Genomic DNA, 27,147 nt, shown 5'->3' on the forward strand with positions numbered 1-27,147 from the left:
GGCAATTGCGTCCCCTTAGGTCAATATTGATTACCTATGTACTGGTACAATAGGATCTCATACAAGATATAGTATCCGGCTAGGTATATGCCGGCGATGAGGTACTTTATCCACTTGTAGTGTATCTCGATTATCCCTACCCGTAGCTAAAAATGTGGAATCAACATGGACATCTTGGTTTATCTAGGCTAGATCACGTGAGATCAAAGCTAAAATGGTAACTTAGGGCTGCTGAAGGTAGCACTCAGCAAGCAGTAGGGGTCGTAGTACCCTTAACGGTCTAGCTAGCTTGGCGGCAATCTTGCAATCTTGGCTCATTCGGCAGGGAAAGCAGGGAAAGCAGGGAAGGCAGGGAAGGCAGGGAAGGCAGGGAAGGCACCTATGGTGGATCTGGTTTTACAAATAGTGGTAATTGGGTAACATCAATTGTAACTGCTGCAACTTTTGCTGCAACTTTGCTGCAGATGCAAACATCTAATGTAACGCTTGTAACTCTTGGAAAGCAATCCGTACCTACCGTACCTATTAGGTACCAGACTAGGTACTTCGTAAGTGCAGAGGAAAAAGACTTACGCGTCACACACTGCAGCGACAACCATTGCGGGCAAAAGACACTTTGTGTTACCTGAGAACCTGAGAAAGTTGACCATTACAAGAAAAGATTACTGTATCATGTATATTTTTATACATATTTATATACATCAAATGACAATCAATTCCTTAAACTCTCTTCCGATCTAGATTATCTTTCTTTGACAGAAACCCCATCGTCCAATCCGTCCAATCATCTAGGATAAGCCGCACACTTACAAGTAAATATAAACATCTGATTCTCATGATCTTCTTTTCCCCGGTCGAATTGACACCTACCATCATGCAAAAATAAATTAACTGACAAGACAGATAATCTAACATCATGGCTAAGGCTTTACAATCCGGGCTAGCTTTTCGTATATTCCCCAACCTTGGCTGACTACCTGCGTCTTGTCCGTACCCCGTTTTCGTACGGTGCACTACGAGGACGACGTGCAGCATCCACATCATGTAGGTCTAAACTACGGCTGAGGCGGCAGCTCTATTGCTGAATCAGGTATATCCGTCATTACGATCCTCGCCAAGTCCCTCAGCCACGTCCGATATGAATGGATTAGATATAATCATCTCTTAATCAGCTCAAATATCTGAATATTTCTGCATTTGGAGAATATTACCGAAACGTACTCGAGGGTATAATTCAACTTGAGAACGAGCATATGCCCGGCTAGCTCCACGGTTATGATTCCTCAGCAGAAAGTTCTACGTATCCTATAGGGTACATCCAAGGAGGCTTAGGGCAGTAATAATATACTTTACCGTTGGCTGTGAGGATTGTGAGTACGAAAAACTATGAATATAGGTACCTACTACCGATTTTCGAACGCCACTAACAAGGGGTTTCACGCTGGCCCTTTCGTAATATCTCAGCTGTCCCCAAAGTCATCACTTCACGGGAAAGAAGTGGAATGTGAACATTCATAATTAACTAAAGAGTTCTACGATACGTAGCCCTATTGAGAATCTAATTTACAATAGCCAACATTCTTCATTCATTAAGATTCTAGCAGATATGTCATCAGGTTATCTCATATGTTATAGGTATAGGTATTTCAACTCTCAACTCGATATTCAAGCAATATAAAGCATTATGACCAGGTGAAGATATGACTAGGTGAAGAAAGTCAGTTTCGCATTAGCTGTAGTGTCAGCTCATATACCTATCAGAATGATTCGTCAACGTACATAGTTACTAATTAAAGAGAAATCTTGTTTCACAAAGGAGCCGCAATAAGCACTCAGGTATATCTAGTTCTATGCGATATTCATATGGCCCTAGTCTAGACTGCGCTGAGCCTGTTGATCTCCCAGCTACCTGAGTAGTTAGCAAGGTATTCAGGTCTTTGCTCATAGTAGTTAGTTTAGAAGTTTAAAGCCTCAATATAATAGCAAGATCCCGGAGCTAAAGAGGCTAGGAGCACCCTCTTTCAAATCTGAGGCTTAGAACACCTACACGATGACTGAGAATGCCGATTACTATAAATTGAGCAAAGCCATTCTTGAGAGAGAATGACTACGGACCTGGGTTTTCTTTGGCGTTATGAGTTTCGCCACCTCCTTTTTCTTTTTCTTCATTGAGACCATACTCAGTATTTAGTTCGGTGGACAGCTCTAACAACGGGATCTTGGTTCTAAATTATGATGTCCAATGTCCACATCGTAGACCGGAACTAAGTAACATAGTCTGGCTTAAGGTGCCCTTCAACGACGGTAGGGTACGGGTGCGTAAGAGATATGAAATTCTATGAACGACACTGAATATTTGAAAAAATAATTTCCTAGCAATTATGTGTTGCCAACTCAGTCTTATTCAACCTGCTCATCTGCAGTTATAGCCACCGATTACTCAAATCCAACAAATTTATGTTTCCCATTATGAAGATCTAATATTGTGCCTAATCATTTCGAGGACAGTAGTGGTAGATGATGTGCTAGGCGAGTCTTACACCTTTGAATCTAGAGCTAGCCCTTGAATTGGGTGGATTCTACGTAAGAACTCGTCTCTACGCATTTCAACCGCCGGGGTGGTGAAAACGCTGGTTGGTATGGTTTAATTCATATATTTATTATGTGTGATACTACCTGGCCGTCTTCTTGTATCCCATGTAACATTGATGCGTTGAATACCGCAACTTACAAAAACAGTTTGAAGCCACCAGGGCAAGCTTTTTGGAACAGACCGCCAGGGTCATACCTCTTGCTAACATCTTGTAATTTGGTCCGATTCTTCAAACCATACGAACCTAAAGGATCCTGGTGACTGAAGGTATAATTCATGTAGACAAATGGAACTAGTTGTTACCGCTCAGTTGCGTCTGCTTTGATCTTGTCGAGCGCATCCTTCATCATCCCCAGCACCGCATTGTCATCTTCCTTGTTCTTCCAATATGAAAGAAGAAGAACCGAGACGAGTGGGCCTTCAGCGGCATCAAGACCCAGAGAACTGCCCCCGTGTGTAGTTGACTGTTCCATTGACAAAACTGGGTACGGCTGCAGAGTTAAAGATAGTGTTACGTTTTCAACTCCCTTCAGGGGTTCAAGCTCAGCCGTATAGATCTCAGACACGGCGTTCAGGGTCCCAAGATCCACTTTGACTATTATGTTCATATAAGCACATCTATCGACGCATTAGCACACCTTCTAAAACTTATCCCTAAATATTGGGTAATTTGTTATATCAAAATTCGAAAGCCATTACAGGGCTCGTTTCGAGAAACTGTGTGTACATACCTCACTCGATCTTGGCCAGATGCACTTTGCTCTGCAGCCGCATCTTTCACGCTGTGAAGACGCATTATATTGAGAGCATCAATTTGCGGTTGGATTTTGGTAAATGGGTTAAGCTCGGGTGGATTTTCGACCGCCTGAGTGTAGTACGGCTGGTTTAAGCACATGATACTGTTGCCCATCAAGGATGAATAGCTGATGCTTAACATCAGGTTTCTTTGGCCTGGGGTTGGAAGATAAAGGCAGGCTCGAGGTCACTCTCTAGTCTAGACAAATAGGAGGAGTTGAGCTCTTCATATTCTTCAGACCCTGGCTCCCAAATGCTGCCACTAGGGAGAGCTTGATTTAGAGCCTCAAGAGTCTCAGAAGCCTTAAACACAGCCATTGGAAAATATGGGGGTTAATGATTCGAAGGATAGAGGAGATATTAGAAAAGTGAGAGAACCTAGAAGAGATTAAGTTATACGGGGCATTAGAAAAGACATGTCACTCAGAAACGAAGATTAGACTTATTGGAAGGGATATTCTACGTTCCACCGTATGTGTGATTATACGGGCACTATATATAAAGTGCCAATAAGGTAGCAACTTTCCTTTGTATTCTGTCGCACAAGTAAACCAACTACATCTGTTCTCCCTTACCCATCTCCAAAGCCAACTAGGGTAGCTACAATGTAGCGTCTTTCTCTGGGGAGAGCTGCTTTGAACTAGCCTGTGAGAGTTGTCTCCTTTTATATAGTTTTAACCGCCGTCTTTGCCGGTATCAAGGACAAGACAGCTATGAGATGAGCTAGATGCGTTAAATACTCGCGAAACAATTATCGAGGGCGTACCACCATCCCACTTTACTCATAGTCCGGGTTATGATGTTTTGAAAATCACTCGAATGGGTATGTTTGAACACTTAGCAGTGATAGAAGTCTATGAGTAAGATAGGTAGGGGTAATAGGGGTAATAGGGATAATAGGGGAAGAAAACCAACTATCTCCAAAGCAATGGTGGACTCCAGCCAAGATATGAAGGGGAAAAATGATAATTTAAAGCTGTTAGATATGTTGGTCGCCACGTGCAGGGTCTAAGTAACCAATACACATTTCGCAATGCAGTCAATCAATTCGAAGATATCGTCAAAGACGCACGGACTACTTCGAAGACTTGGTTGGACATATTTCTCCTGAGATAACCCGAAGTTTAGCCATGCATATACACTAAATCTTGGAATCTTTAAGAGGTGCAAGCATTTCCCTGTTTTCTCCGCTAATTTTACCGGATTTTCAACTCACATAAAACTTCTTGATGTCCACTATGATATAATATAAGGTATATTGCGCCTTACCTTCAATTCTAAAGAGGCTATCTGCACTACTACATAGATCTTATTTTAAGACATGTCACGCAAAGTGGCGAGGTTGATAGATGGCGATGCTTAATGATCTACTATGTGTTACCACCAAAAGGTTTCTCATTTCTTTGACTACTATGTAGCCCTTGTGCCTAGTGGTCAGCAGAGAATTCAAAATAGCGAGGTTAGCGACTTTAGGTTACTGGATAGGTAGGTTCTCATTATATCGAAGATCCCATAAGACGGCCGTCCCTCTCCGACGTTGTCGGACGTGAACCCTCATTGGATGTTTGATCTCATGTCTCATTCTCATGCAAAACTTAATGCCCGAAGTTCAACATCTAAACAAGATATTATTGGAAGAACCCCCTCGGGAGGTCTAGAAGCAAGCAAGCGTGCCTAAGTGGGCTCGGGGGAGCTTGCATCAAACCCCATGAGAAGGATTAATAGCCTTCTGACGAGGTTTCATCGACAGGTACGCGACGCGCCATTATTGGCTATTTTAACATAGCATAATGACATGCGCAAGAGACCATTGGTAAAGGTTGCGCCAGGTGATGTTGCCAAATACAGCTCATGATAAACTACATATGTTACCCAAGCCACCCTTGTGACGCCTAGGGTCGAGAGCCACGCTACCCCCGGTCTTCTCATATATATAGATTGGTGTAGCAGGAAGCTTGAAGCAAAGCATGTGAAAGTCCGGACATTCACAAGCTTCTAGAAAATGGCGACTCAAGATTTAACAACTTATATCAATGGATGCCCGAGCGAGGGCAGCTTAACTTATAAAGTTACAACTCCTTTTCATTAACCCCCTCTCTCATATAGTTATGGACTCATCATACATAGGACGGGGGTTTCTGTTACTCTCCACTGTGAAGCGGAGCCTGCTCGTTCACTAATGCAGTCGAGGTTTGGGGTTATTTATTAGCATCGTCAGCGACATCGGATTCTAACCCATCGACGAACCACCATCGCCAATCTTACAAGACTAGGGTCATCCCGTTTTGCCGTTCCCTGCATGCACGTTGATGCAAGGGCTACGGCCGTCATACTCGGATATCCACGAGGCATACAGCACAGAACCGCCCACTATCGTCAAAATTCAGCCAGTCCTTCTCGTCGCTTCACTACCTTAAAGAAGTAGATGCCCTCCCCGTTATCTATCCACATGAATATCCGTCCCGCAATGGTTCCGGGCCCCTGGTTTTCATGAACTCCTCCTGAAGAATTACACGCCGCCAAGCCCCTGAGACGCCGCTCCCCATATTCCACTCTCGTACGGATCCGTACCTAAACTAAACCAAACTAACAATAGTTAGTGAAAAGACGTGGGGTCTTTTTGGCGCGCGCACTGGCGGGGTCGTGCCGGTCACGATAATTGTCTCTGGTTCCCTAAAAAAAAAAGTCAAGTGATTCCAGACCGCTTCTTTCACCCAACAAATTTAGACGATAAACATTCAATAAACCAGTCTTAGCTCTGCAGGGCTAAGAGGGGCGAATACAAGGTTGATCGTCGTCTAAAGTCATCCCCATACTCTATCTATTTCATACCGTGTATATTCCTGGCACACATCGCCCTATTTTTTATATTCGGTTACCATTTTTGAATAACTCATTACATATTTGTGTCTTACAAGACTACTCCTGAGTTACAGGGTTAAGAAGAACCACAATCAACTTCGGAACGAAAGCGCTTATGGGTCCGCATACATACGCGGAAATATTCGTCTATATCCACCAACCCCCATCTTCACCGTTTTCTGCAGATTGAGTTCTTACCCATCACTCCATTTAGGAGTGATTCGAACTCAGACCGCAACTTTATTCTAGCTCCCTAATTGTCCGTTCTGAGTCGCCGTCTCACCGGGGTAATACACTAGAAGAAGAAAAAGAAAAAAAGAAACTAATGCGTCTCTTCTTTAAAGAGGAGCCCATCTACGCACTCCCGTGATTGATCATTCATATTTCTTACTTAATATTCTATATTCTATAAACCTCGGTACTCTATTGGGGTAACATATTTTCGATGTATCAAGAGAATAGTTATCCCAGCCAAGATGTCACGGCTCACACCATTACCAGCAGACCTTCACGGGTCTCGGTCGACTACCAGTGTCGATACTACATACCATAGCTTCCACAATATCGAACTATACGAAAACTCCTCCGCATCTACAACTGAAAATAAAATGTTTTCGCGCAAAGATGATAGACCTGAATTCAAACCTATAATCCGCCATGACTCCGGTTACGAGTCCATATCTCCCCGGTCTAGGTCCATTGAGTCTCGGTCTGCTCAACGGCGCAATTCCACCATGTCTACAAGTTCCTCCCAGACTCGACCGCGAACACGGCCTTCGGTACGCCGTGCTGCAAAGTCCACCTCAACCTCACATTTAAAACATCTAAGCGAACAACCTTCGCACTCCGTCCAATTACCGCAACAACAGACTACATACTACTACTTTCCACCCCCGGAATCACTTTCTGGAGGTCTAGACGAGGAAGAAGATGCGCACGACACCGAGTTGTCGTATCCTCCTCTCCCGCAAACGACCCACTATTGGACCAGCGACCATACTAGGCGTCTTGAATATGCTGCTATTGATGCTGCGAGTCGAGGCGTCAAAGGCTGGATCATGAAGCACATCGTCCCGGATTGCTTCGTGCCCAAGGCGAACCGACGGGTTGGATTTGACGACGATACCGGCAGCGTCCGGCGATACCGGCTCGAGCTCGACTGCGACGAGACCGGAGAGAAAGGAGAAAATAGCGGCAAGAAAATGGGCTGGCTCCTAGGCCGATAGTTTGACGACGAATGAACTCATGCGACGACAGACGACGAGTTTGAGGATCACGTTATTGCATCCGCATGGTTGAGGCGTTGTATACCCACTTTGATTTTATTTTATTTTTCAAGATTTTCGAAATTCCTTTTTTTACTGTTTTTAATATCAAGACGTCTCTGGGGTCTTTTTTCGACGCATCATTTGCATTCGGTTGAATATGGCGGCACTAAAAACGGGCATCATAAGAGGCGTAACTAGTTACGAGTCAATTTACACCGAGATTGATATACAGACAGACTATGGGTTGAACTCATTATATATTGGCAATACCACTAGAGTGGAGGGCCTGTACAGCTTTGGGGGTTGTATTGAGAAGGCTCAGCGAAACAGCTAGACAATTGATATAAGACATGTAATGATTTAGCAGATAGCTACTTAATAACTACATTTGACAGATACGTCAAGTTGTCACGGGCTGATTCAAGCCCCTCGGTATCCGTGTATTCGTGGGAGAATGCTTGGGAGTTTTTACAAAGAATATTGGGATGGATCCAAGTTAAAGACCCGTCTCGTAGACTCATCCATAAACACCCATCCAATTACTTCCTCTGCCTTGTTGATTCAGTCGTCATTCTTGAGTCTTGTCCTTTTCCGAGTGGGAAGGCGGATCATCTAGACATCAAAATTACAAATCAGCTCTGTTCCTATATAGCTTCAGAAGGATGCAACCCTACCGCTTAGTTTCGAGTCGACGAAACGCTTGCAAGTATCTGATCCTTTCTGAAGGACAGTGATCTTCTTAGTAAGCTCCTCTCGCATCATCCGACTTTCTCGGGACTCGCCAGCGATGCGCTCTACTAGGTCTGGCGACATGCTGAAGACTGCTACGGGAGAAAGAATGTTAGAAAGAGCCCCGAGAAGTTTCTGCTCAATGACTTCGGTGGCGATGCTGTCGATAAATCGCTTCAGCGCAATCTATATTGGGGAGCCCTAGTTAGCGACTAATGACAGATCTCAGGGAACTTAAAAGGTAGCACTTACATTGTAATAGGCATCCATGCGATCAAGAGCCTCGGAGGCTGCAAGGCGTTCAACGTCGGGCTCTGTTTTAACCAGCTTATCAAGGAGCGTGTTAAAGTTGTATCTGTCCTGGTTCAGATACATTGACCCCGAGAGAGACGACACCCCAAAGAATTCTTGTATGATTCTCGAGAACGTATCCCTTTGAGATTTACCAATTCTCTGGATAGTCTCCACATACTCCCGGTTGTAGGTGATGGGGTGAAGTCGCCGGTGCGAATTAAGTAGCTCGGTAGTCTTGGTTTTGGCTTCCGCAAGAAGATCACTGAGGGCGGACTGGCACACTTGGTCAAGTAGAGACCTGCCGATCGGCATATCCGCAACATAGAGCACAACATGTTCTATAAATGTCTCCACGGCCTTCCAAGACTTCTCAACGTGATCCTGCGCAATCTTTTCCCATGGTGACGATTGTTGGTGGAATAAGTCGGACACAACCATGGGACTAAAGATTCCAGGGAGCTCCCGGCCGCGAGTCCTTTGCATCACAGTCTGAATGTGACTGAGAAGCTTATCCTTAGTGATATACTCTGGGCCATGGGGATTCGGAGTCTTTATATCTGAAACCTCGCGTTTGTGGCCGCGTTTGGTAAGCTCCTCTGCGAATTCTCTATTCAAGCTCTGCACGACGGCGCGGATCCGTTGGAGGTACCCTCGAGATGTCTCAGCGTCCTCAAAGAATGCGTCATTATATGTTCCGCTGATAGATCGTTCAACGATTGACTGGAAATCTTGACTGATCTGTAAGAGTCGAAGTCGCTGTTCGTCGAGAGTGCGTCGCGGTTCTCCAAGATCCTCAAGTTGGTCGCGGGATTCCTTTAGCTTAAGGTCAATTTCGTGGATCAGACTTGGCAGTTCAAGAGCAATTTGATGGAGTAAAATATTGCTGAGTTTCTTTCTAAGCTCATTAATCCCCAACATCGACGAGGGGAGGTCCTTCCAAACACCTTTAGAAAAGAACTGTGCCTCGTCTGCATTTCGCTTGCCCAGGAGAGAGGATCCTTTCTGAGTTTCTGAGTCGAGATTTTTGAGAACATGCCAACCAAGGTCAAAATTCACTTCGCCGTTCTTAGCAAGTGAGACATAGGTAGACTCGCTACCAGAACCAGGCACTAAAGTATCCGGCTTCGTGATGACTCCTATGGTACGACTACCTGTTTTGTCGACCTTTTGAGCCAGGTTCAATATTACCTGGTTCGCAAAATCATTCTTCGCAGAGACAACTGCTAGAATAATACTCCTAGGTTGTTTCATGTAGTTTTCGACGACTTGTCTGACCAGTTTGACATCAGCTTCGCTCTGCGATTTCGTTCCTGAGTGAATCAGACCCGGCATGTCGATAATCGTGAGGTGGGGACGATCTGGGCCTGTGATCTCAACTCTGAGCCGGTCTTTCGAGAAGGCATTCCCCGAAGTCGAAATTCCCATGGACACTTTAGCCTTTTCAACCAGATCCGGGAAGCCTTCGAAGCCTTCAAGTTCTTCGTGGAATGTGTGAAGGCCATTCTGCGTCGAGAACTTGAGAGGATTGTCGGGGATGATGGAAACAGTTACCCCGGTTTCGGCAGCTCGTCGAAGAACAAGCTCTGTAGGGAAGCAGGTACAAAGATTGCTTTTGACTGGGAAAGGCACTCCTGAGATAGCTTCCAACACAGAACTCTTGCCGGAGGATTGATCACCACAGACAATTATCTGCGGCAGGGATATGTAGTGGTCGATCCCTTGAAGACGTAAATGGTCGATGGAATCCAACAGCTCGAGCTGGTCCTTAGAGCAGAGCCCATTCAGGGTCTCCGCGTTAAAAGAGAGTACCATTTTGGTAATAAGTTATCCCAGGTAGTTAGGATATTAACCAGGACAATGTTGAAGAACGCGAATTACGAAGTATTGCGTTTTAAGAGTGCAATATGATAGTTGTTTTATCTTAGGAAGGCAACTGCTAAAGTAATCTAGAGATGAAGTGCAGTGGGCTGAAATATCTGCCTAAAGTGGTGGCCTAGATCACCCCGACAACACGAAGCAAAGAAGTACCTAGGTAGTTGTCGTTTGTTTGGGCAACAGATTGAAATATAAACAAAGTAGTCTAGTCTTGGGCAACAAATTGTCGAGTGACGGATGCCTGCTGCTCCTAAAGGAACCTACATCTAGTACTTCCAAGCTCTTTCAAGTACCTATATTCCTGTTCAGGCATCTATATAATAAAACGGCATCTGGTCGTTTGCCGCATACCAATATTACTGCCTAATCGACCTGACCAACATAATCCAAACCTCAGTAGCCCATTTAAGACATATGATTGGCCTATTTGACGAAATATTAGGTCGTCGAACGCATATCCCCATACCCTATTATAATCAACACACAGCCCATAGGATAAATGATACAATAGAAAGTGTGTCTAGGAAAATATCATCTTGGTCTTGATACCAGGCCGTGAGATCCAGCTCCGACGCGTGTTCTTCTATCGTTGGTATCCACGGTTGGACGGCAGCCTGCACTGTCACACGGCAGGAAGCCGATAGGAACACGTACGCCACCAAAGTAGCATTGCTTCAGTTGCAGCCATCCTTTTAGCATGAGGTTCCTGCCGATATCCCCGAGTCAACAGAAGAAAATATCAAAAAACCAAACGCGATAACTGAAATTATCTCAAAGTAGGAGAAACTGACGGAAAGTTAACCGATTGACCCGTTGATCAAGACATTGGTACCCCTTCTCAACATTCATAGATCAAAATAAATAAATTTCCTTACTCAGGAAGCTGCGGCAATCAATTTCTTTTATTAACTCCTTTTTGATGTACGTAAAAATTCATCGCATACTATGCAGCGACTAGCATATCCCTATTTCACGACCACTTAAGGCTACCCGCCTTAGTCTGCCTCAAACGAGTCCCGTTTGTATAGCAGCCGAATCAGCACTTTCGGTTGATCACTACGTGTCATAATTAGCAAGCTTTTGAATAAATATTGATAGTTATATGGACAGTAAATAGAACACCAATCCATCAAAAGGGGTAAGCTTACTGGTTCCACTTCCCGGGTTGGCGCCGTTCCAAGTTCCTGTTCCAGGGACGAGATCGTCTTGTGTCACAGCACGATCGTAGCAGGAGCACTGCCATAGGAGGTGGTCTGGGCCGTTTCCTCCCGGTGTGTTGCTAATGTATTAGAAGATCTAGTGTTAGCTTCGCAATCCTACCTTTAAAGAATTTCGAATGTTCCTCGCCAGATGATGGGGAAGAACAGGGTTATTATACTTACTACTAATTGTTAGCAACTCTATATGAAAGAACAGAGAGGGTAGATTGAGGGAGGGCCAGGGGTAACATGTCTCGTCTTTATACATACCACATATCCACCTTGGAAGTATTTTCCGCTCGGGAGCCAAGTGCCTGCTTCGGCGGTATTGTTTCCTGCCAGACAAATACTGCCGCAGGTATCAAGTATCTTTTGGTGATCATTATCAAGCCAGTCCGTCTGTGTGAATGTATAAAGCTCATTGATGTTCGTTGCTCTTGGTCCCATTACCCAGATCCCCTCGCTTCCCCTGTTGATAGTAGTTTCGGTGGTGATTGCCGAAGCTGTGCATTCCGTCGGCGTGGGATCGTCGCGGACTCGGGCTGGTACCGGGACATCGAAGCGCGCAACCGCGGCGGCGGCGCCCGAGGACAAGGCGAGAATAATTACAGATGGGAAATACATGTTGAGAGAACTATGACACGGTACGATACCTCAAAGGCTACCTGTTAGTAAGAGTAGCGGGATTAATTAACTTTATATATGACTGTTTTAGCCTGCTTTCCTGCCCTATTGGGCGACCGATCCCAACATGGATATTTATCCGAAGACTGATAAAAAAAAACTTCAATGGAAACGATCTCCGGTGATCGCCAAACGAAGGAACTGGGAATAACCTGTGAGATGCAATTGATTGCCTACCTGCCGGCTGGTTGGTTGCAGTCTTTGCGTATCACATAACGATGACCAATATCTCTGGTAAGGATGCGTCGCAAACTTCGTCACTCATTCGCCAATTAGAGGAGATTAGGTAAAGTCAGTGCTGAAGAGCGCGGGTTATTAGGTCTCGAATATTTACTCCTCGTGAGCATGTTTGCGATGTTTGATCTTGGTAAAGGGGTTTCCCAGTATGTTTGTATTGAATAGATTGAATTTTACTTTAATTCCTTTGCGGCGACTTTGTGGTACTATTCACATACTTCACTCATACCACACACCGTACATCTTAGCGGTTATGGCATAAAGTATCCCCCGAGATATCAGCTAATAGTTGGTTTGTACTCCTTAGGGAAAGTTGTACTTTGTTCAAATAGGTGAAACAGGTTTTTAGCGAAACCCAAAAAAGGGGGAGTGAGAGATACTATCACTTACCTGGTTGACGCTTAAGTACACGTCTACCTCATATGCAGCACCCTAGATACCCAGTACCTATTTAAGATGTTATTGTCAAACACTTTCTAGAGTGCTCTTTTTTGAGGCTTCATTGACAAGAAAATAAAACACGTTAAGGTGTACTTTACTGAGTTGCCGCGATGAAAACCGCAGCACGTAGAGTGCAAGCTCAATGAGTGCTTTATTCTTCTTCTACCTCGTAGGCGGCACTACAAATACTACGGTGATTTACTTTTGGGTCAGTATACTACACCTTAAGAATATCGTACACTTTATACATAAGTTTTTATCTCGAAATATGCTCATTGTTATATTAACTACAACGTGTATGAGTTATACAACCAATGCGGATCCCCATACGTTAAAATAAGCTTCTTTGAATATGCATATATTATGACGGATAAGGTAGCTCTTTACCGTGTAGGTTATAATCATGTCGTCAAGTTTAGGTAGTGCCTTTCTCTTGAAAAGGAGGTATAGTCATTATTTCCTAGACGGTTCTCTAGTCGCTTTCCCATGTTGATAGGTATACTTGACTGTATTAGCAAATCAAGTACAAGACCCCGTAGGTATACTAGACGGATTTGGTAGGTCTTCTATCAACATAATAACGAACTAGTTCTGTATAAGGGACTGCCTATCTCGCGGACGGCCAGTGCGGAGTTCTCCCACATCTCGGCAGTTCAACTAGAGGCGGGTTTCTTATGGGAGGTTATAAGTTTGCCTTCCTATAGGTTAGGCTATTTAGTAATAATATATTAACTATTATCTCTATCCATGCTTGGTATTTTCATAAGAGTCATATATGAGAAAGGATCTCTATCAAATAATCCCTCGGTTCTCACTTAGACTTTTATTATTTGATCCTCGCCTGTTATTGAAATTCAGAGATGTATTATATGTCAGTCACCAGCCTGGCGCTCCTCATCCCTTATGCCTTGGGCGCAGGTATCTTGCGTTTCGGATGCAGCCAAATCACGATTGAACGACTTGACCCGTAAGGATCGTATGCTCCGTATCATATTACGTCGTATTTAAGTATAGCCATTGCAGACTTGTAGAGCCAGGAGCGAATCCAAGTTTACATCTTCATCAGGTATGTATCATAAGATACCAAACCAAACTCAGAAGAAATCAATGTTGACAAGTTATCAGGCCGTTGGAGGGGTACGTGTACTATTAGTCTAAGTATATTATATTTAATAATAATAATAAATGAGAGTAGGATGCGTTCAAAGCTACCATAGAGAACACCGATGTTTCCAAGCTTGCTGGCTGCACCACTTGCAGCTTCAGCGAAGACCTGTCGAACTACTGGACAGCGAACCTGTTTTTCCGGGCTCGAAATGGAACATACAAGCGTGTGCCGCAAATGCCTAATCGATTTCTAGACGGGTCGGTTGGTGGTGTAACTGTCTACTACTTTCCACAGGGCCTTCGAAGCAAAGTAACCGCATTCAGACCTGGCTTTCGTATGCTAGTTGGAGACGCCACATTACGAAGCGGAGAGGGACAGTCACCGAGGAACTGTTATCGTTGCTTCACGGGCGCAAACTTCGAAGGCGACAATGCGGCGCCATGTGCAGACCCGGTTCTCGATACTCCTGGATTTCCATCGACGCCTTGCAGAGAGCTATGGACTCAAATGACTGTTTTGCTGCCAACTGCACTACATTAGTGACTCAATCCTTCGATGTTGCTAATAAATGTGCTATTCGGCGGACAGTTGATGAACCGGTTGACGGATGTAAGTGCTATCACCTGGTAGATAGCCCCTTTTCTGGGATACTTAAGAGACTAATATTTGTTTAGGGTTGGATGTTATACCTGGGTTAGGTTAGTTAGTGTTTATAAAACTGGGCAATGATATGGAAGTTTTCCTTTCCAGCCTTCATTTCCTTGTACTTTCAATTGTTTCACATTACCTTGATTCTTGTTTGCTAAAGGCTCTTCATCGATGGTTCACAACCGCCACGGCATCAATGTGTGAGTGCGTAAAGGATGGTAGGATATAGAATGCGACATGGCACATGCATGCGAAGATATCACATCGGATTGAAGTTGGACATGTTAGTGTTACATGCATATATCTTTTACATCCCATCCAATAGCATCTCTCTTCACGGTTCCATCACCGTCATCATTCTCGCTTTTAACCCCTTAAATTTATAGGGGTTCTATTACTATATGCAGGAACACTACCTAATATTCTGCAAATATTTATAAGACATTGATTTATTGATTGCATCGATGATAAGACTGAGACTTTGGTGTTTACGCGTAAAATGGGTTATAAGTGGAACGTGTAAACATTTCTGCTTGATTAAAGTCGTCTTATTGGTCCTTGATCCTGATTTGGGGATTTTCTTTTTCTTTTATATATCGGATGTCGGAGCTGTGTTACCTGCTCTTCGAGGATGGAGTTTGGAGTTTTATCTGCAATTCCTTGGATACATTCTCTGCAATCTGCAAGCTGTAAGCTGCAAGCTGCAAGGGCTGTGATAAAGTTTTACGCAGTGCGTGTGGAGCTAGCGGCATTGGGACATCATTGGGACATGATTTTACTGGGGGTATAGCTTACCTACCCCACCAGCCCACTATATGTAGCTTATCATCCCTGCATTCACATACCCGGCTTTCGCTCATCCATCACGTCGTGAACGCGTTATGTTAGCTGTGTAGCGATTGAGGTATGTACCTAACCTATACTAAACCTTATGTTGTTGGACGCGGTTACCCAAGCTAACGGACGTCCCTTAGCGTGCCTGTCTTTGTAATGGGCTAAACGCCTAAAAACTTAGCAACAATGTAAATTAATGGTGCATTGACTCTTTTACCAAGAAACAGCTCTTAGACAAGATTGCGATCGTGGTTGCTCTGCTTATTAGCTTCTTGTTATCTATTGGTTGTTACCTGTTGTCACTTTAATCAACCCTGTCTAGTAAACCGAGCAAGGTTCATACATACGTAATAACCCGGATTCTAATATTGACTTGGGGTTTTTTTTCTTTTTTTGGTAGCGGTTCTCTTTCTCCTTTCCATTTTTTATTATTACGAATTGCCACAGCCGTAGCACTATTTTTGCGCCGTCTTCGTCTACGGCCTACGACTTATTGTCGTTTGGTTGTCCTCAGTATAGGAGTCCGGCCAATGCGTTCACTATTTTGACTCGGACTCGAACCCGAACTCGGTCGTTAAAATGGATGAGAAACGCTCCTTCGGTACCGCCGGTAGCGGTAGTAGTAGTAGTAGTAGTAGAATTAGTGCCCTTCCAAGACCAACATCGCGTCTACCTTTGCCTCGATCTAATATGGCAACTAATACTACCGCTACTGCTACGAAGCCTGTTATTCAGAGTCGACAGCCTCCTGAACCGACGCGAGGGCGCTCGACCCAGCCTGTAACCGCCTCTAATGCCCGAAATCCTCGGCTACGAGCGACGCCCTCTAAAGAACAGCTTAGGGCTACCTCAACTGTACGCAAGACTCAGAGATCACAAGCCCCTCCTGTCAGCTCGCAGACGAACCGCCGAGATGTCAATACTAGGAACCGGAGCATGTCGCTCGGACGTAAACAAGCTGCTTCACAAGATAGTCGGGATAGTCGGGATACTCATGGCGAGCCTTTCAAGAAACCCCCGGTACCTAGACGACAGCCGTCGGGTATACTTAGACAGTCCTCACCTACAACATCTACGGGAGGGACCTTATCTCCAGAAGAAGACGATGACGACATTGCTGTTGACTCTCTTCCGCCTTTACCAAGGTCTACCGACGAGGGTCTTACTTTCGACGCCTTATTGTCACCACAGTCGAGAAAGTCCCGTCCGTCACTCACCGAGAGGACAATTGAGACTCTTTCACAGTTACCTTCTTCCCCGGCTTTCAAACGGCGAGGTAGCAATTTTCTCGAGGGAGAAGCGCCTCTAAGGCCGCAATCCAAAGGTAGCGTTAGCTCAAGGTCAAGGCCGGGCTCAAGTTATCAATCAGATGGCTCGACTATACGGTCGGTTAGATCACTTAGCCGGCCAGGGTCTAGCTTAGGGCAAAATGAGGGCTTATATTCTAATTTTCGGGCTTCTACTAATACCTTGGGAACAACAAAAAGAATATCTTCTATAAACTCGAGGACCCCTACTAGCAAGACTCCTTTAACTTTAAACCCGCGCCCGCGGTCTAGCTTGAGTAAAGTTCCTTCTCGATCATCATTATCAGCTTCAATAAGCCCTCCAATGCCGAATCTGGATAAACGTCTCGAGGCTTCAGTCTCCAAGAACGGCTCTAAAACGGTAGCTGCTCGTCCTCTGAAATCGAGGGCTTCGATGAACAACTTGTATAGGAAACCATCTCTTCCATCTCTAGACAAACCGTCATCTCCTGCACCCCCGAGCCCCGCCCGCAAAGCCTCTCTTGCTTCCGCTAAATCATCTAGCACATCTGGGGATGGTCGCAACTTATCAAGTGCTTCTACTGCTTCTACGGTGCTGACAGTGGACTCTATTGAGGAAGCACCCGTATCCACTGCTCGAAAGTCGTCTACCGCATTACGAGATCAAATTGCCAAGGCCAAGGCGGCGAAACGCGCTGCAAGTCGACAAGTGTCGGTGACAAATGTTCCCGAGGCTGAGGAGGCGCCAGTTATCCCTACGGATACTACATTTGATTTCGGCCTGTCTGATGACCCTTTTGGGCAGCGTCAATTTGAGAGCGCAAACCGCAGAGTTATGCAATCGAGAATTGATACTGCTAGGACAACAGGAAGGCTTAACATTGCAGCTATGGGTCTCAAAGAAATCCCGACGGAAGTTTTGAAGATGTACGATTTAGAGTCAATGGGTCGTCCTGGTAGCTCTTGGGCGGAGAGTGTAGATCTAACTAGATTTGTGGCTGCCGACAACGAGCTAGAAACGATCGATGATGCCATCTTCCCAGACACCGATCCCAGTGACTTCGCAGACGAAGAAAGTAGTGAGGGACATTTATTTGGGGGGTTAGAGTCACTAGATTTACATGGAAATATGTTGATAGCTTTGCCTATGGGCCTAAGACGTCTTCAGTTGCTAACGTCTTTAAACCTGGTAGGTTCCCCTTTTTCTCTGAATCACACAAACGCAACTAATGCTCACTATTTTGTAGGCGTCCAATAAGCTCACCAACAATTGCCTCGAAATAATCTCACAGCTAACTAGTGTTCGAGACCTGAAGCTCGGCAATAACCTTTTGTACGGTCGCATGGAAGGTGACTATTTGGCCAATTTGCAGAACCTTGAAATTCTTGATCTTCACGGAAATAATATTTCTTCTCTCCCGGATGGTGTCGACAAGATGGTGCGCCTTCGTATGCTAAATCTAAACGAGAACGCCTTCGAGGCTTTGCCATTTGAAAGCCTCTCAAAGCTCCCCCTCACTGAACTGCTGGTTCGCAAGAACAAACTCTCCGGGACACTCATCGGCCCCGGGGTAGAGGGCTTTCCGCAACTTCAAATTCTCGACGTGGCGGCTAATCAAATAAAAATGATAGTAGATGACGATCGGGCTCTGAATTTGCCGTCTCTGCATCAATTTACGGTGTCTATAAATCGTATCTCATCGCTTCCCGATATGAGCTTGTGGACTAGTCTTCTCACGCTCAATGCGGATGAGAACAGCATTACAGCTTTCCCAAAGGGTCTTACGAGTCTTGAGAATGTGCGCCATGTTGACTTTACTAGCAATGATATTAGGGTTATACCTCCCGAAGTGGCTAGAATGGAGAGTCTCATCATGCTGCGAATTACTGGAAACCCTCTCAGGGTCAAGAAGTTTACATCGCTAACAACCGAAGAATTGAAAGATACACTGGCGGCGAAGTTGGAGCCTTTACCTCAGGCCGAACTAGGTGGGATCGAACAATTCGGAAATGGATTCTCACTTGTCCCACCTCATATGAATGATACAAAACAGAATGTTCTGGCTAATGGCGATAACGAGGAGGAAGGTCGGTCAGACCCCGACGACTTTGCCACTCCACCAACCTCAGCGCCTCAATCTCCAGCTCGCTCACGGTCTCATACTTTGAGCAGCCAGACCTGGCCTATCAAATCTGGGGGTATTCTTGACCGGTCAAACACACAATCCTCTTCATTGCACCCGGTCGTCTGCTCTAAGATCGCTGTAGTTCATACCATACGTGATGTGCGACTCCAGCACAATACTTTTACCCAGTTCCCCAATTCTTTGTCGTTTTTTACCGACACAATTACGTCTCTTTCGCTAGCAGATAACCAGCTCACGGGTGAGAGTTGGTTGACGGAACCAATTGACCTTACTGCTCTTCGAGAGCTCTCTTTAGCTTCGAATTTTATTACTAGTCTTACGCCACTTACTACAAACCTTTGTGCGCCAAACCTTCAAAAAGCGGACGTCTCGTTCAATAGAATAGTAAAACTATCGGTTTTACGGGAATTCTTCCCGAGCCTTACTATCCTACACATATCCAATAACCGCCTAGAAGACCTTGATCCCGAAGCAATCAAGGGAATGAAAGTGGTGGATGCTAGTAATAACGAAATTGCGCATCTGAATCCACGTATTGGACTGTTCGGAGGCACCGGAGGCCTAGAGAGGCTAGATGTGACGGGAAACCGCTTTAGGGTCCCGCGATGGAATGTTCTTGATCGTGGAACTGAAGCAACGCTCCGGTGGCTCAGGGGTCGTGTTCCCGTGGCTGAGATGGCCGAGTGGAGAGCGAAATCCGGTGAAGGTGAAGGCGAAGACGATGCTTTGAACGATGTGGACTAATAGCTAATACATTGGTGCCGTTATATAAACCTGTGCTGATTTTTGGACTGGGCGTCTTGGGGGTTCATTTGTGGACGTTCTCGTGTAGCGATGGAGATACCAATTTGGGCTCGTGTGGGGTCCTAGGGGAGTTAGGTTGAATTATAGGTTTGAGAATGGGTAGTTGGTGTTTTCAGAAAAGGGAGGAAAAGGGGACAAAAGGTGATGAAAAGTATCCATTTCCGTCCGTACGTATTATAAGTAGTAATAATGTATGAATAAATAGTGTTAGTGTGTATATTATACCTTACCTATATAAAAGTAAAGTCAAGTAGAGTCAAGAGCTATACGTAATAAAATATATCTAATTCTCAGGAATGCGTTGCACCTACCTCACAATTAAAGTTGAGAGAAGCTCTAGCGTGCATTAGTAGCTCTCGGTGCTTTGACCACCTTGGTACTTGCTCAACAGAGAAAGAAGCAAGGGTTAGGTAGCATTTAGCGCATAGCGCATTCAGCCTTTAACTTTCAGTGAGGGTGGGCCCTGCCAGCCTTCAGGATTTCTAGCACAGTGGGACTGCTGGAGCAAAACCAGTGCGGCAACCAGCCAACTTCCATTGTAAGTTCCAGTTAGTAAACGAAGTTTTCCCATCCCGTCCACTTCAACCCGCATCAATACTTCTCCACTTCCACGTAAAACATCCTCATTCATTTGCTTCATTCTTCAATCCACCAACATCCACCAACTCTGATGTGGCAGATGTGGCAGTGATATTATCTTACTACTTTCCTCTCCCCTCTTCTGACCGTCCGCGAACTCTTTTGATTTAGTTCAAAAGAGCATGTTGCGTTTTCCGAACTAAACCGCCCCCCTCTCTTATCACCATCGCCTTTTAACTTAGACGCCTCTACTACTTCGTGTCCAATTTACTCCCACACCGACTCTATCTAATAGAGGGATTCAATCACCCTATCGTCCTCATCAATACTCTACTATCGAATACAATCATGTCCGCTGATACTCAAACGAACGACTCGCGCCCGAACGGCGTTATAGAGATCGATTATGACCATATTCCTTCCACTCCTCCTGATGTCACGGGTATCATCCACTCTTCATCACAACAATCCATCCCTTCTACCGAAGGTCCAAATTCGCCTCTTGATCCATCTACTTCGTTCAAGACCGAGGTAATGGATGACCGTAACCCATCTTCCCATATTATTCCCTCATCCTTGACCCCACCTCCCTCGTCTCAGGTTCCTACGGTGAACGGAGCCTCCAACATGCCTCTGGGTTATGTTAGCTCACAAAGAGCTAACATGTTCTCTCCTCCTGCGACGGCACTCCGGACACTTGCACGAGATGCGATTTCTGTATCGGGCTATGTTGTTCCAAATTCGGATCAAATCGCAGACGCCTCGGCCGACGAGCTCCGTACTTTGGTTCAGACATGTCTCGCTGAAAACGCGAGGTTGAAGATGGAGACAGCTCATCACAAACTACAATATAACCTGCTTAGCATGCAGGCTGACGATGATGCAAAGAGAGCGGCGGTAGAGCATGACATGACGAGACGGGAAGTCGAGGTACTACGTATGACTGAGAATTCCCGTCAGGCTCGACGAGAGCTGGATGCGGCTACCGATTCAACTCAAGTCAAATATCGAGAACTTCAAGCCCAGTATGAAATTGTTGTAAAGGAGAACGAAGCTCTTCAGAAACGCATCAAATCTGCCACCAAGATTATTCAACAGCAGAGCGAGGAACGCGACAGCTTGATTGACGAGCGTGACATGCTTCTCAATCGCATTCGTGAAAACAGGGAACATTTCCATATGCTCTGCAGTCCCGGTGGAGTATTTCACGGCGCCTTAACCCCGAAGACTCCCGCAGCCGCTTCACCTCAACAATACCGGGCCACACCACGACAGACGCCCAAAGCCATCCATCGAGATGTCCGTCACGATAATGATACAAACCAGGCTGGGTTTGCTGCTCTTCTCCAAGCTTTGAGTCATGATAACAGTGCACCATCTACCCCAATAGCAACCGGTCGACCTACACTACGAGCGCCTCCAAGGCACACTCGTGGAGTCCAATCGCTATCGTCTCTCCCTACTACGCCGATTGCACGCCCCCGCGGAGAGTACTCGGGTTTACTGCCTTCTGTTGATCTGGTACCGCAGACTGAACCCCCAAACCGGTACGGCAGCGGTCGGTATGGTTTAGAGACACCGGTTCAGAAAAGAGGGCGTCAAAGCCGAGAAAGTACTATATCCGCCGACGACAATGAGGAGCTCGCCCGCGCAGCCCTAGAATCTGTAGCAGCAGCTACTCAGTCTTACATGTCGCAAGGTTCGCGAGCGTCCCGGCGGAGAGATGAGGAAGAGGTGTTTGAGAGCCAGGCCAGCCAGGCAGCATCCGAAATGCTACGCCGTGACCCGCGGGAGAGCTTTGAGGTTGCTAGCTCGGTTGGATCGCGCGATGGTACGCCGGTACCGGCGGAGAAATCTGCTAAACTACAATCGAAGTTGTTCGCGGGTCTGAATAAGGCCGGGCTCGCGGCAGAGAAGCGAAAGTTTAGCGCCAGCACGGAGGGTAACGAGGGCCGCCGAGAAAACGCCGTGAGTCCTAAGAAGATGAGATACGGAGGGAACACGGAGGCCAATGGCCGTGTTGGGCTAGGGATTCGCTACGGCCAGGCAGCTTGAAAAGTTTTTGTTTGATGGGCTTTTTGAAGGGTTTCTGGGAGGGGTTTTGGCGGATGAGAAGGGTCATAGTTGCTTGTGGTTTGGGCAACGGCAAGGCTGAATTGGGATTATCATTCATGCTTTAGGCTCCGATGATGACGAGAATGAATGAGGTCTGTATTATACCCGGTTTTGTTGTGGCGGCGCTTGGGTCTGTTTGATTCTGGGCTCCGAGCGCACTTATACGGAAGAGTCTCGAATCGTCGCAATGGGGATTCTTGTACTGTTTACTACGGCGCCTTATGCAATGGGCAATAGGCAATGGGCAATGGGCAATGGGCAATTTGACATGATGGGTTTACGACGATGGATGTTTATTAGTCATGTCATACAAATAAATATGTTAAATACAGAATTAAAGTAGACCGTTTACCTGTAGTTTATTTTGTGTTGATTATTTATACACGATCTATACACGATCTATACACGGGTGAAGCTATGGAAAGGGTTCATGTACCCCTAACCCCGGCATCATGTAAACTTACCTAAGAGGTACGTTAACAAGCTCTAGTTCATACTGTCTAGGTACCTGGCAGCCCTGGCAGCCCTGGCTAAGAGGTAATAGACCCCACCTGCGGAACCGGCAACCGGCAGTTTGATTATTACTTCTTGAACAATCGACGGCCCTTTGCCGTCTTTTACCGTTTACGACTCTATTTTCCCCCGTCCCGCTTGGGGGGCTATCGTCTAGTTGGATTTCCTTCCTTCTTAATTGCCTGTATATGTATTTCTCCTGCTAGATTATTTACCTCTTTTATATCCATTGTGTATATATTGTATATAGCAAGCTTGACATTGGATTCCGCTGTTTCTGTAATAAATACCTAACTATGACACTCCCTAGAGGACTTTCTGCTGTATTAGCCAAATCACCTTCCGACACCGTCATCCTCTCCTCGCTACGCACTCCTATTTGTCGCTCGGGTCGCGGCCAACTAAAGAATGCCTACCCTGAAGAGCTACTCTCCGTCGTACTACGCGCCACGCTTGACGCCAACCCGAACCTCCCGCCAAATAAGATAGAAGATGTCGCCGTCGGTGTCGTCCTCTCCGAACTCGGCGGCAGCAAGGCTTCCCGCATGGCTATGAATCATGTCGGATTCCCTAATACCACATCCCTGTATACTGTCAACCGCGCATGCAGCAGCAGTCTGCAGGGTCTGGCTACTATCGCCGCTCAGATCCGCGTCAACATGATTAGTGTAGGTATCGCCGCGGGAATGGAGAGCATGACGAGGAATTACGCTAGTAAGGCCATACCTGTAGATAGGTGGCCTGCGTTAGCCGAGAGCCCTGTTAAAGATGCCCGCGATTGCATTATGCCTATGCTCGCTACCAGCGAGAACGTTGCGAAGAGGTACAAGGTTTCGCGCGAGGAGCAAGATGAGTTTGCCTTTGAGTCCCAGCGGCGCGCGGCGAAGGCTCAGACCGAGGGCTTATTCGACCAAGAGATCGTGCCTGTTTCTACCGTGTTCCAGGAAACTGACAAACAAGGAAAAGAGGTTGGAGAGCCGAAACAGATCACCGTAACAAAGGATGATGGTATAAGGCCGGGGGTGACGCTCGAGGGCCTCGCTAAGCTCAAACCTGTACTTGGCGAATCCGGCACAAGCACGGCGGGTAATTCGAGCCAAGTCAGTGACGGCGCCGCTGCCTCACTTCTGATGAGGCGGAGCACCGCGACAGAGCTCGGGTTGACGTCGAGTATCATGGGGAAATTCGTAGCCGCTACTACGGTCGGTTGCGCCCCAGATGAAATGGGTATCGGCCCCGCGCTAGTCATCCCGAAACTCTTAGACCAGCTCGACATCAAGTCAGAGGACGTAGATCGGTGGGAGATTAACGAAGCTTTTGCCAGCCAGTCCGTCTACTGCCTAAGAGAGCTTGGTTTGCAGGAGGCTTGGGCACAGGGCAAGGTTAACCCTGACGGAGGCGCCATTGCTCTAGGCCACCCGCTCGGTGCTACGGGAGCGAGGATGACGGCTACGTTGTTGCATGGCCTGGGACGGACCGGGGGACAGGTCGGCGTGGTAAGTATGTGTGTGGGCACCGGGATGGGTATGGCTGGCTTGTTCGTCAGGGAATAACCCGATTTTTGGTGTATGTCAATACGATGATAATGGTAATTGGACATACTGTACACACAAGCAAGTCGAGATGCACATACTACGATTGTCTTGATCCGTTCTTTGTCTCCGCGTTTGGGCTGTGGATTACTTCGAGGTACGCTATTTGTTGACAAAGACTATGTGAACGATCAAGTACAATAAAGATAAATGAAGAGGAAAAGAGGAACAAAATACGCATTGAGGTCTTTTGTCATTCATCCTCGAGACTGCTTTCGGCTTGGGCCGCTAAAACGCACAAGGGGATGGTTGATGGGTTTTCTATTGTTATACCTAACCTCAGCTAGAGGTCAACCCCCGTTGCCTGGGTGAGCTATTTGATATCTTCACGCTGTCTTAGAAGCATCAAAAGATTCCATAATTATAGTATAATTCGTGTGCTTGCCCAATCTGATGGTTATAGCCTGGATGGGAGGAATGGAATAAGTCTAAATGTTGTACTTCATCTTGCTTTCCGCCGTCAGTATGTATTATCAAGAGTTCCTTGCCTCTTCGTAACCTCTGTAGCTAGTTATTCTTTGGAGGCGGTATATATTCTAGCCTAAAGGTTAAGCTATCGTCCGCTCAGATTCAGACGGAGCCGAATACCTTATATTGCTCACGTTGCTTTACTTTCCCTTACTTGTAGGATCAAGCTACTGACTATCTCTTCTATAGTCACCTGGTGTACAGTCTTCACCTTATGGCTAGCGCGATACCCGCAACTGCTCCTCCGCACCGCGCGCTGGGGGATTAATATATGGATGCTAGTATTCGGGTTACTAGGCATGAGGGCGGTAACGGCAGGATTCGACTCCATCGATCCCGAGAGCATGAGCAACTACCCAGCCCCCACCACCGTCTTCTGGTTCTTCTACATCTGGTACGGGGTAGTCTGCATCAGTGTTGTCTACAAAGGGTATCTGGCCCCCGCCTTTCTTGTGCTTCTCGCGGTGGCGTTGGGGTGTCCTGAGCTGCGCACGTTGATGGACTATGGGCTGATTAGCCTCGGGTGGCTGGATTGGGTGTATAATCCCGGCTTTACGCTGATGGTGGAGATGCTGAGCGCTGGTCTCAAACACCGGACATGATAGACGGGGTGTGGCCTTTTCTTCGGGCCGTAGTGGTTTTTTGCTGAAGCTGAAGGTTGGCAGTCGGGTTAGGGGAACGGCTGGTATGCTTTGAATGTCTATTGTTCGAGGATTGTATCATAGAAGCCTCCTATCTTCAAAGGATTCTACCTCACGTAGCATGCTCATTGAGATGATCTCTTTGTATAGACAATATAGATTATTCCGTCCGGACAAGAGATAGAAAAAGGCATAGTTCGAGATACAAAGCTGGTCCAGACAATTTCAACCCGACCCCAAAGACTACCGTTTCATCACTTGCCTATATCTAGACCCGGGGTCCTCTCCGCTGATAATCAACAAGACAGCTACTCGACGTGCAAACTAAGTCTTCTGAATCTAACAGGATTTCGTTTCTACAAGTGTCACTCTTCACCCATCCACTAACCCATCACCTCCTAGCTCCAAAAACAAAAACATCCCCAATGGTTCCAGACTGGCCATACGGCGGGGACCCCTCTCCCAACCCCCCGAGTCTCATCGACGATGCCGTAGCCGACGTCATCGCAATACTACGTCTACTCGAGCTACCTGAACCCCACGCCTCGTTCCTCTCCTTAGTCTTCCACACCCTGTTCTACGTCAGCATCTGCGTGTTCGCTAGCTTCGTGATTTTCGTAATCCGGCAGTCCGTCTTCATCACCCTCTTCCGCTCCCTTACCAGCAGCGAAACCCGTCGCAGCCCCGAGCCTTGGAGCGTAACGCTATGCAGGCTCGTGGACCCCCACCACTATGACAACATCATCGCTTTGTCGTGCTGCATTACCACCTTCGCCATTTCGCTGTTCCTCCTAGCTGCGTATGTCGCTGCTAGCTCCAGTTGGATAGCCGCGTTCGCGTGGGTGATGATCTGGTGCTTGTGGCTATGCGTAGGGTGGCGGTATTGCCAGCCCATGAAGCCGCGGTACACGAGGGAGGACATCAAGCTCTGGAGTGGAAAGGGCGTGTGGGTTCATACCATACTACTAGTAGCCGCCCTCGCTTGTTTCCCATCACTGTGTCAGCAGCTCGACGATGGTATCGTACGGCTGCATGAAAGCTGTGGGGATGCCAGCCCGGCGTTTTTAAGAAACATAGCCCACGAGATTCTCTTTAAAATTAACCCTCCGGAGTACAGGGTGCTCCCGCCTGACCAGAGACAGGAATATACCTCGTGGAACTAGGTAGGTGGTTGAAGGTGGGTTCTTGCGAAGCTGGAGTGTTGCTAAGAATTTACGTAGTAGATACGCAAGGTGGGCGATATCATCTGCTTTCCAGGCAATATCATTTATTTGAATTTATGATATCATAATATGTAGCATTAGAATACTTCTCCAATATTATATAAGTTATCGTCTCCTTAAAGGGCTTCTTATGGCATTGTTTTGCGCTAAGGCTATTGTAATCAGTGAGCCCCTATTCGACTACCGAGTTCTTTGATAATGGCATTTACACACTAAATGGTTATAATAAT

General features: G+C 46.3%; 10 protein-coding genes across 10 annotated transcripts; 6 read left to right on the forward strand and 4 right to left on the reverse strand.

The window, feature by feature from the left end:
* Positions 1–632: 632 nt before the first annotated feature.
* Positions 633–1,926, reverse strand: F4817DRAFT_346094 (uncharacterized protein). Its single transcript, XM_049304343.1, has one exon. It carries the CDS (start codon positions 1,042–1,044, stop codon positions 721–723), a length of 324 nt encoding a protein of 107 aa, XP_049156441.1. The 5' UTR covers positions 1,045–1,926; the 3' UTR covers positions 633–720.
* Positions 1,927–2,892: 966 nt separating this feature from the next.
* F4817DRAFT_318541 (uncharacterized protein) lies at positions 2,893–3,488 on the reverse strand (the record flags this gene model as incomplete). The annotated part of the gene is made up of 2 exons (XM_049300925.1): positions 2,893–3,211; positions 3,325–3,488. The coding sequence occupies 2 exons, from the start codon at positions 3,486–3,488 to the stop codon at positions 2,893–2,895; spliced, it is 483 nt and encodes a 160-aa protein (XP_049156442.1).
* Positions 3,489–6,726: 3,238 nt separating this feature from the next.
* Positions 6,727–7,476, forward strand: F4817DRAFT_318542 (uncharacterized protein; the record flags this gene model as incomplete). Its single annotated transcript, XM_049300926.1, has 1 exon — positions 6,727–7,476. The coding sequence occupies one exon, from the start codon at positions 6,727–6,729 to the stop codon at positions 7,474–7,476; it is 750 nt and encodes a 249-aa protein (XP_049156443.1).
* A 305-nt stretch (positions 7,477–7,781) lies between these two features.
* F4817DRAFT_205036 (dynamin family protein) lies at positions 7,782–10,695 on the reverse strand. Its single transcript, XM_049298626.1, has 3 exons — positions 8,500–10,695; positions 8,193–8,433; positions 7,782–8,130 (listed from the first exon to the last, which is right to left on the reverse strand). The coding sequence occupies exons 1-3, from the start codon at positions 10,351–10,353 to the stop codon at positions 8,087–8,089; spliced, it is 2,139 nt and encodes a 712-aa protein (XP_049156444.1). The 5' UTR covers positions 10,354–10,695; the 3' UTR covers positions 7,782–8,086.
* Positions 10,696–11,263: 568 nt separating this feature from the next.
* On the reverse strand, positions 11,264–12,522 carry F4817DRAFT_205034 (uncharacterized protein). Its single transcript, XM_049298625.1, has 3 exons — positions 11,886–12,522; positions 11,565–11,695; positions 11,264–11,472 (listed from the first exon to the last, which is right to left on the reverse strand). The coding sequence occupies exons 1-3, from the start codon at positions 12,237–12,239 to the stop codon at positions 11,412–11,414; spliced, it is 546 nt and encodes a 181-aa protein (XP_049156445.1). The 5' UTR covers positions 12,240–12,522; the 3' UTR covers positions 11,264–11,411.
* A 1,201-nt stretch (positions 12,523–13,723) lies between these two features.
* On the forward strand, positions 13,724–14,625 carry F4817DRAFT_367338 (uncharacterized protein; the record flags this gene model as incomplete). Its single annotated transcript, XM_049307104.1, has 4 exons — positions 13,724–13,944; positions 14,001–14,043; positions 14,103–14,114; positions 14,173–14,625. The coding sequence occupies exons 1-4, from the start codon at positions 13,838–13,840 to the stop codon at positions 14,623–14,625; spliced, it is 615 nt and encodes a 204-aa protein (XP_049156446.1). The 5' UTR covers positions 13,724–13,837.
* A 1,878-nt stretch (positions 14,626–16,503) lies between these two features.
* F4817DRAFT_360599 (uncharacterized protein) lies at positions 16,504–19,726 on the forward strand (the record flags this gene model as incomplete). Its single annotated transcript, XM_049306297.1, has 2 exons — positions 16,504–18,024; positions 18,083–19,726. The coding sequence occupies 2 exons, from the start codon at positions 16,504–16,506 to the stop codon at positions 19,724–19,726; spliced, it is 3,165 nt and encodes a 1,054-aa protein (XP_049156447.1).
* A 558-nt stretch (positions 19,727–20,284) lies between these two features.
* Positions 20,285–22,743, forward strand: F4817DRAFT_346102 (uncharacterized protein). The gene has a single exon (XM_049304344.1). It carries the CDS (start codon positions 20,714–20,716, stop codon positions 22,418–22,420), a length of 1,707 nt encoding a protein of 568 aa, XP_049156448.1. The 5' UTR covers positions 20,285–20,713; the 3' UTR covers positions 22,421–22,743.
* A 368-nt stretch (positions 22,744–23,111) lies between these two features.
* F4817DRAFT_205075 (thiolase) lies at positions 23,112–24,782 on the forward strand. The gene has a single exon (XM_049298627.1). The coding sequence runs from the start codon at positions 23,290–23,292 to the stop codon at positions 24,544–24,546; it is 1,257 nt and encodes a 418-aa protein (XP_049156449.1). The 5' UTR covers positions 23,112–23,289; the 3' UTR covers positions 24,547–24,782.
* A 1,337-nt stretch (positions 24,783–26,119) lies between these two features.
* On the forward strand, positions 26,120–26,857 carry F4817DRAFT_367342 (uncharacterized protein; the record flags this gene model as incomplete). Its single annotated transcript, XM_049307105.1, has 1 exon — positions 26,120–26,857. One exon carries the CDS (start codon positions 26,120–26,122, stop codon positions 26,855–26,857), a length of 738 nt encoding a protein of 245 aa, XP_049156450.1.
* Positions 26,858–27,147: the final 290 nt, after the last annotated feature.

The sequence above is a fragment of the Daldinia loculata genome (genome assembly GCF_022478755.1).
Source record: "Daldinia loculata strain CBS 113971 unplaced genomic scaffold F4817scaffold_47, whole genome shotgun sequence".
NCBI classification, from domain to species: Eukaryota; Fungi; Ascomycota; class Sordariomycetes; order Xylariales; family Hypoxylaceae; genus Daldinia; species Daldinia loculata.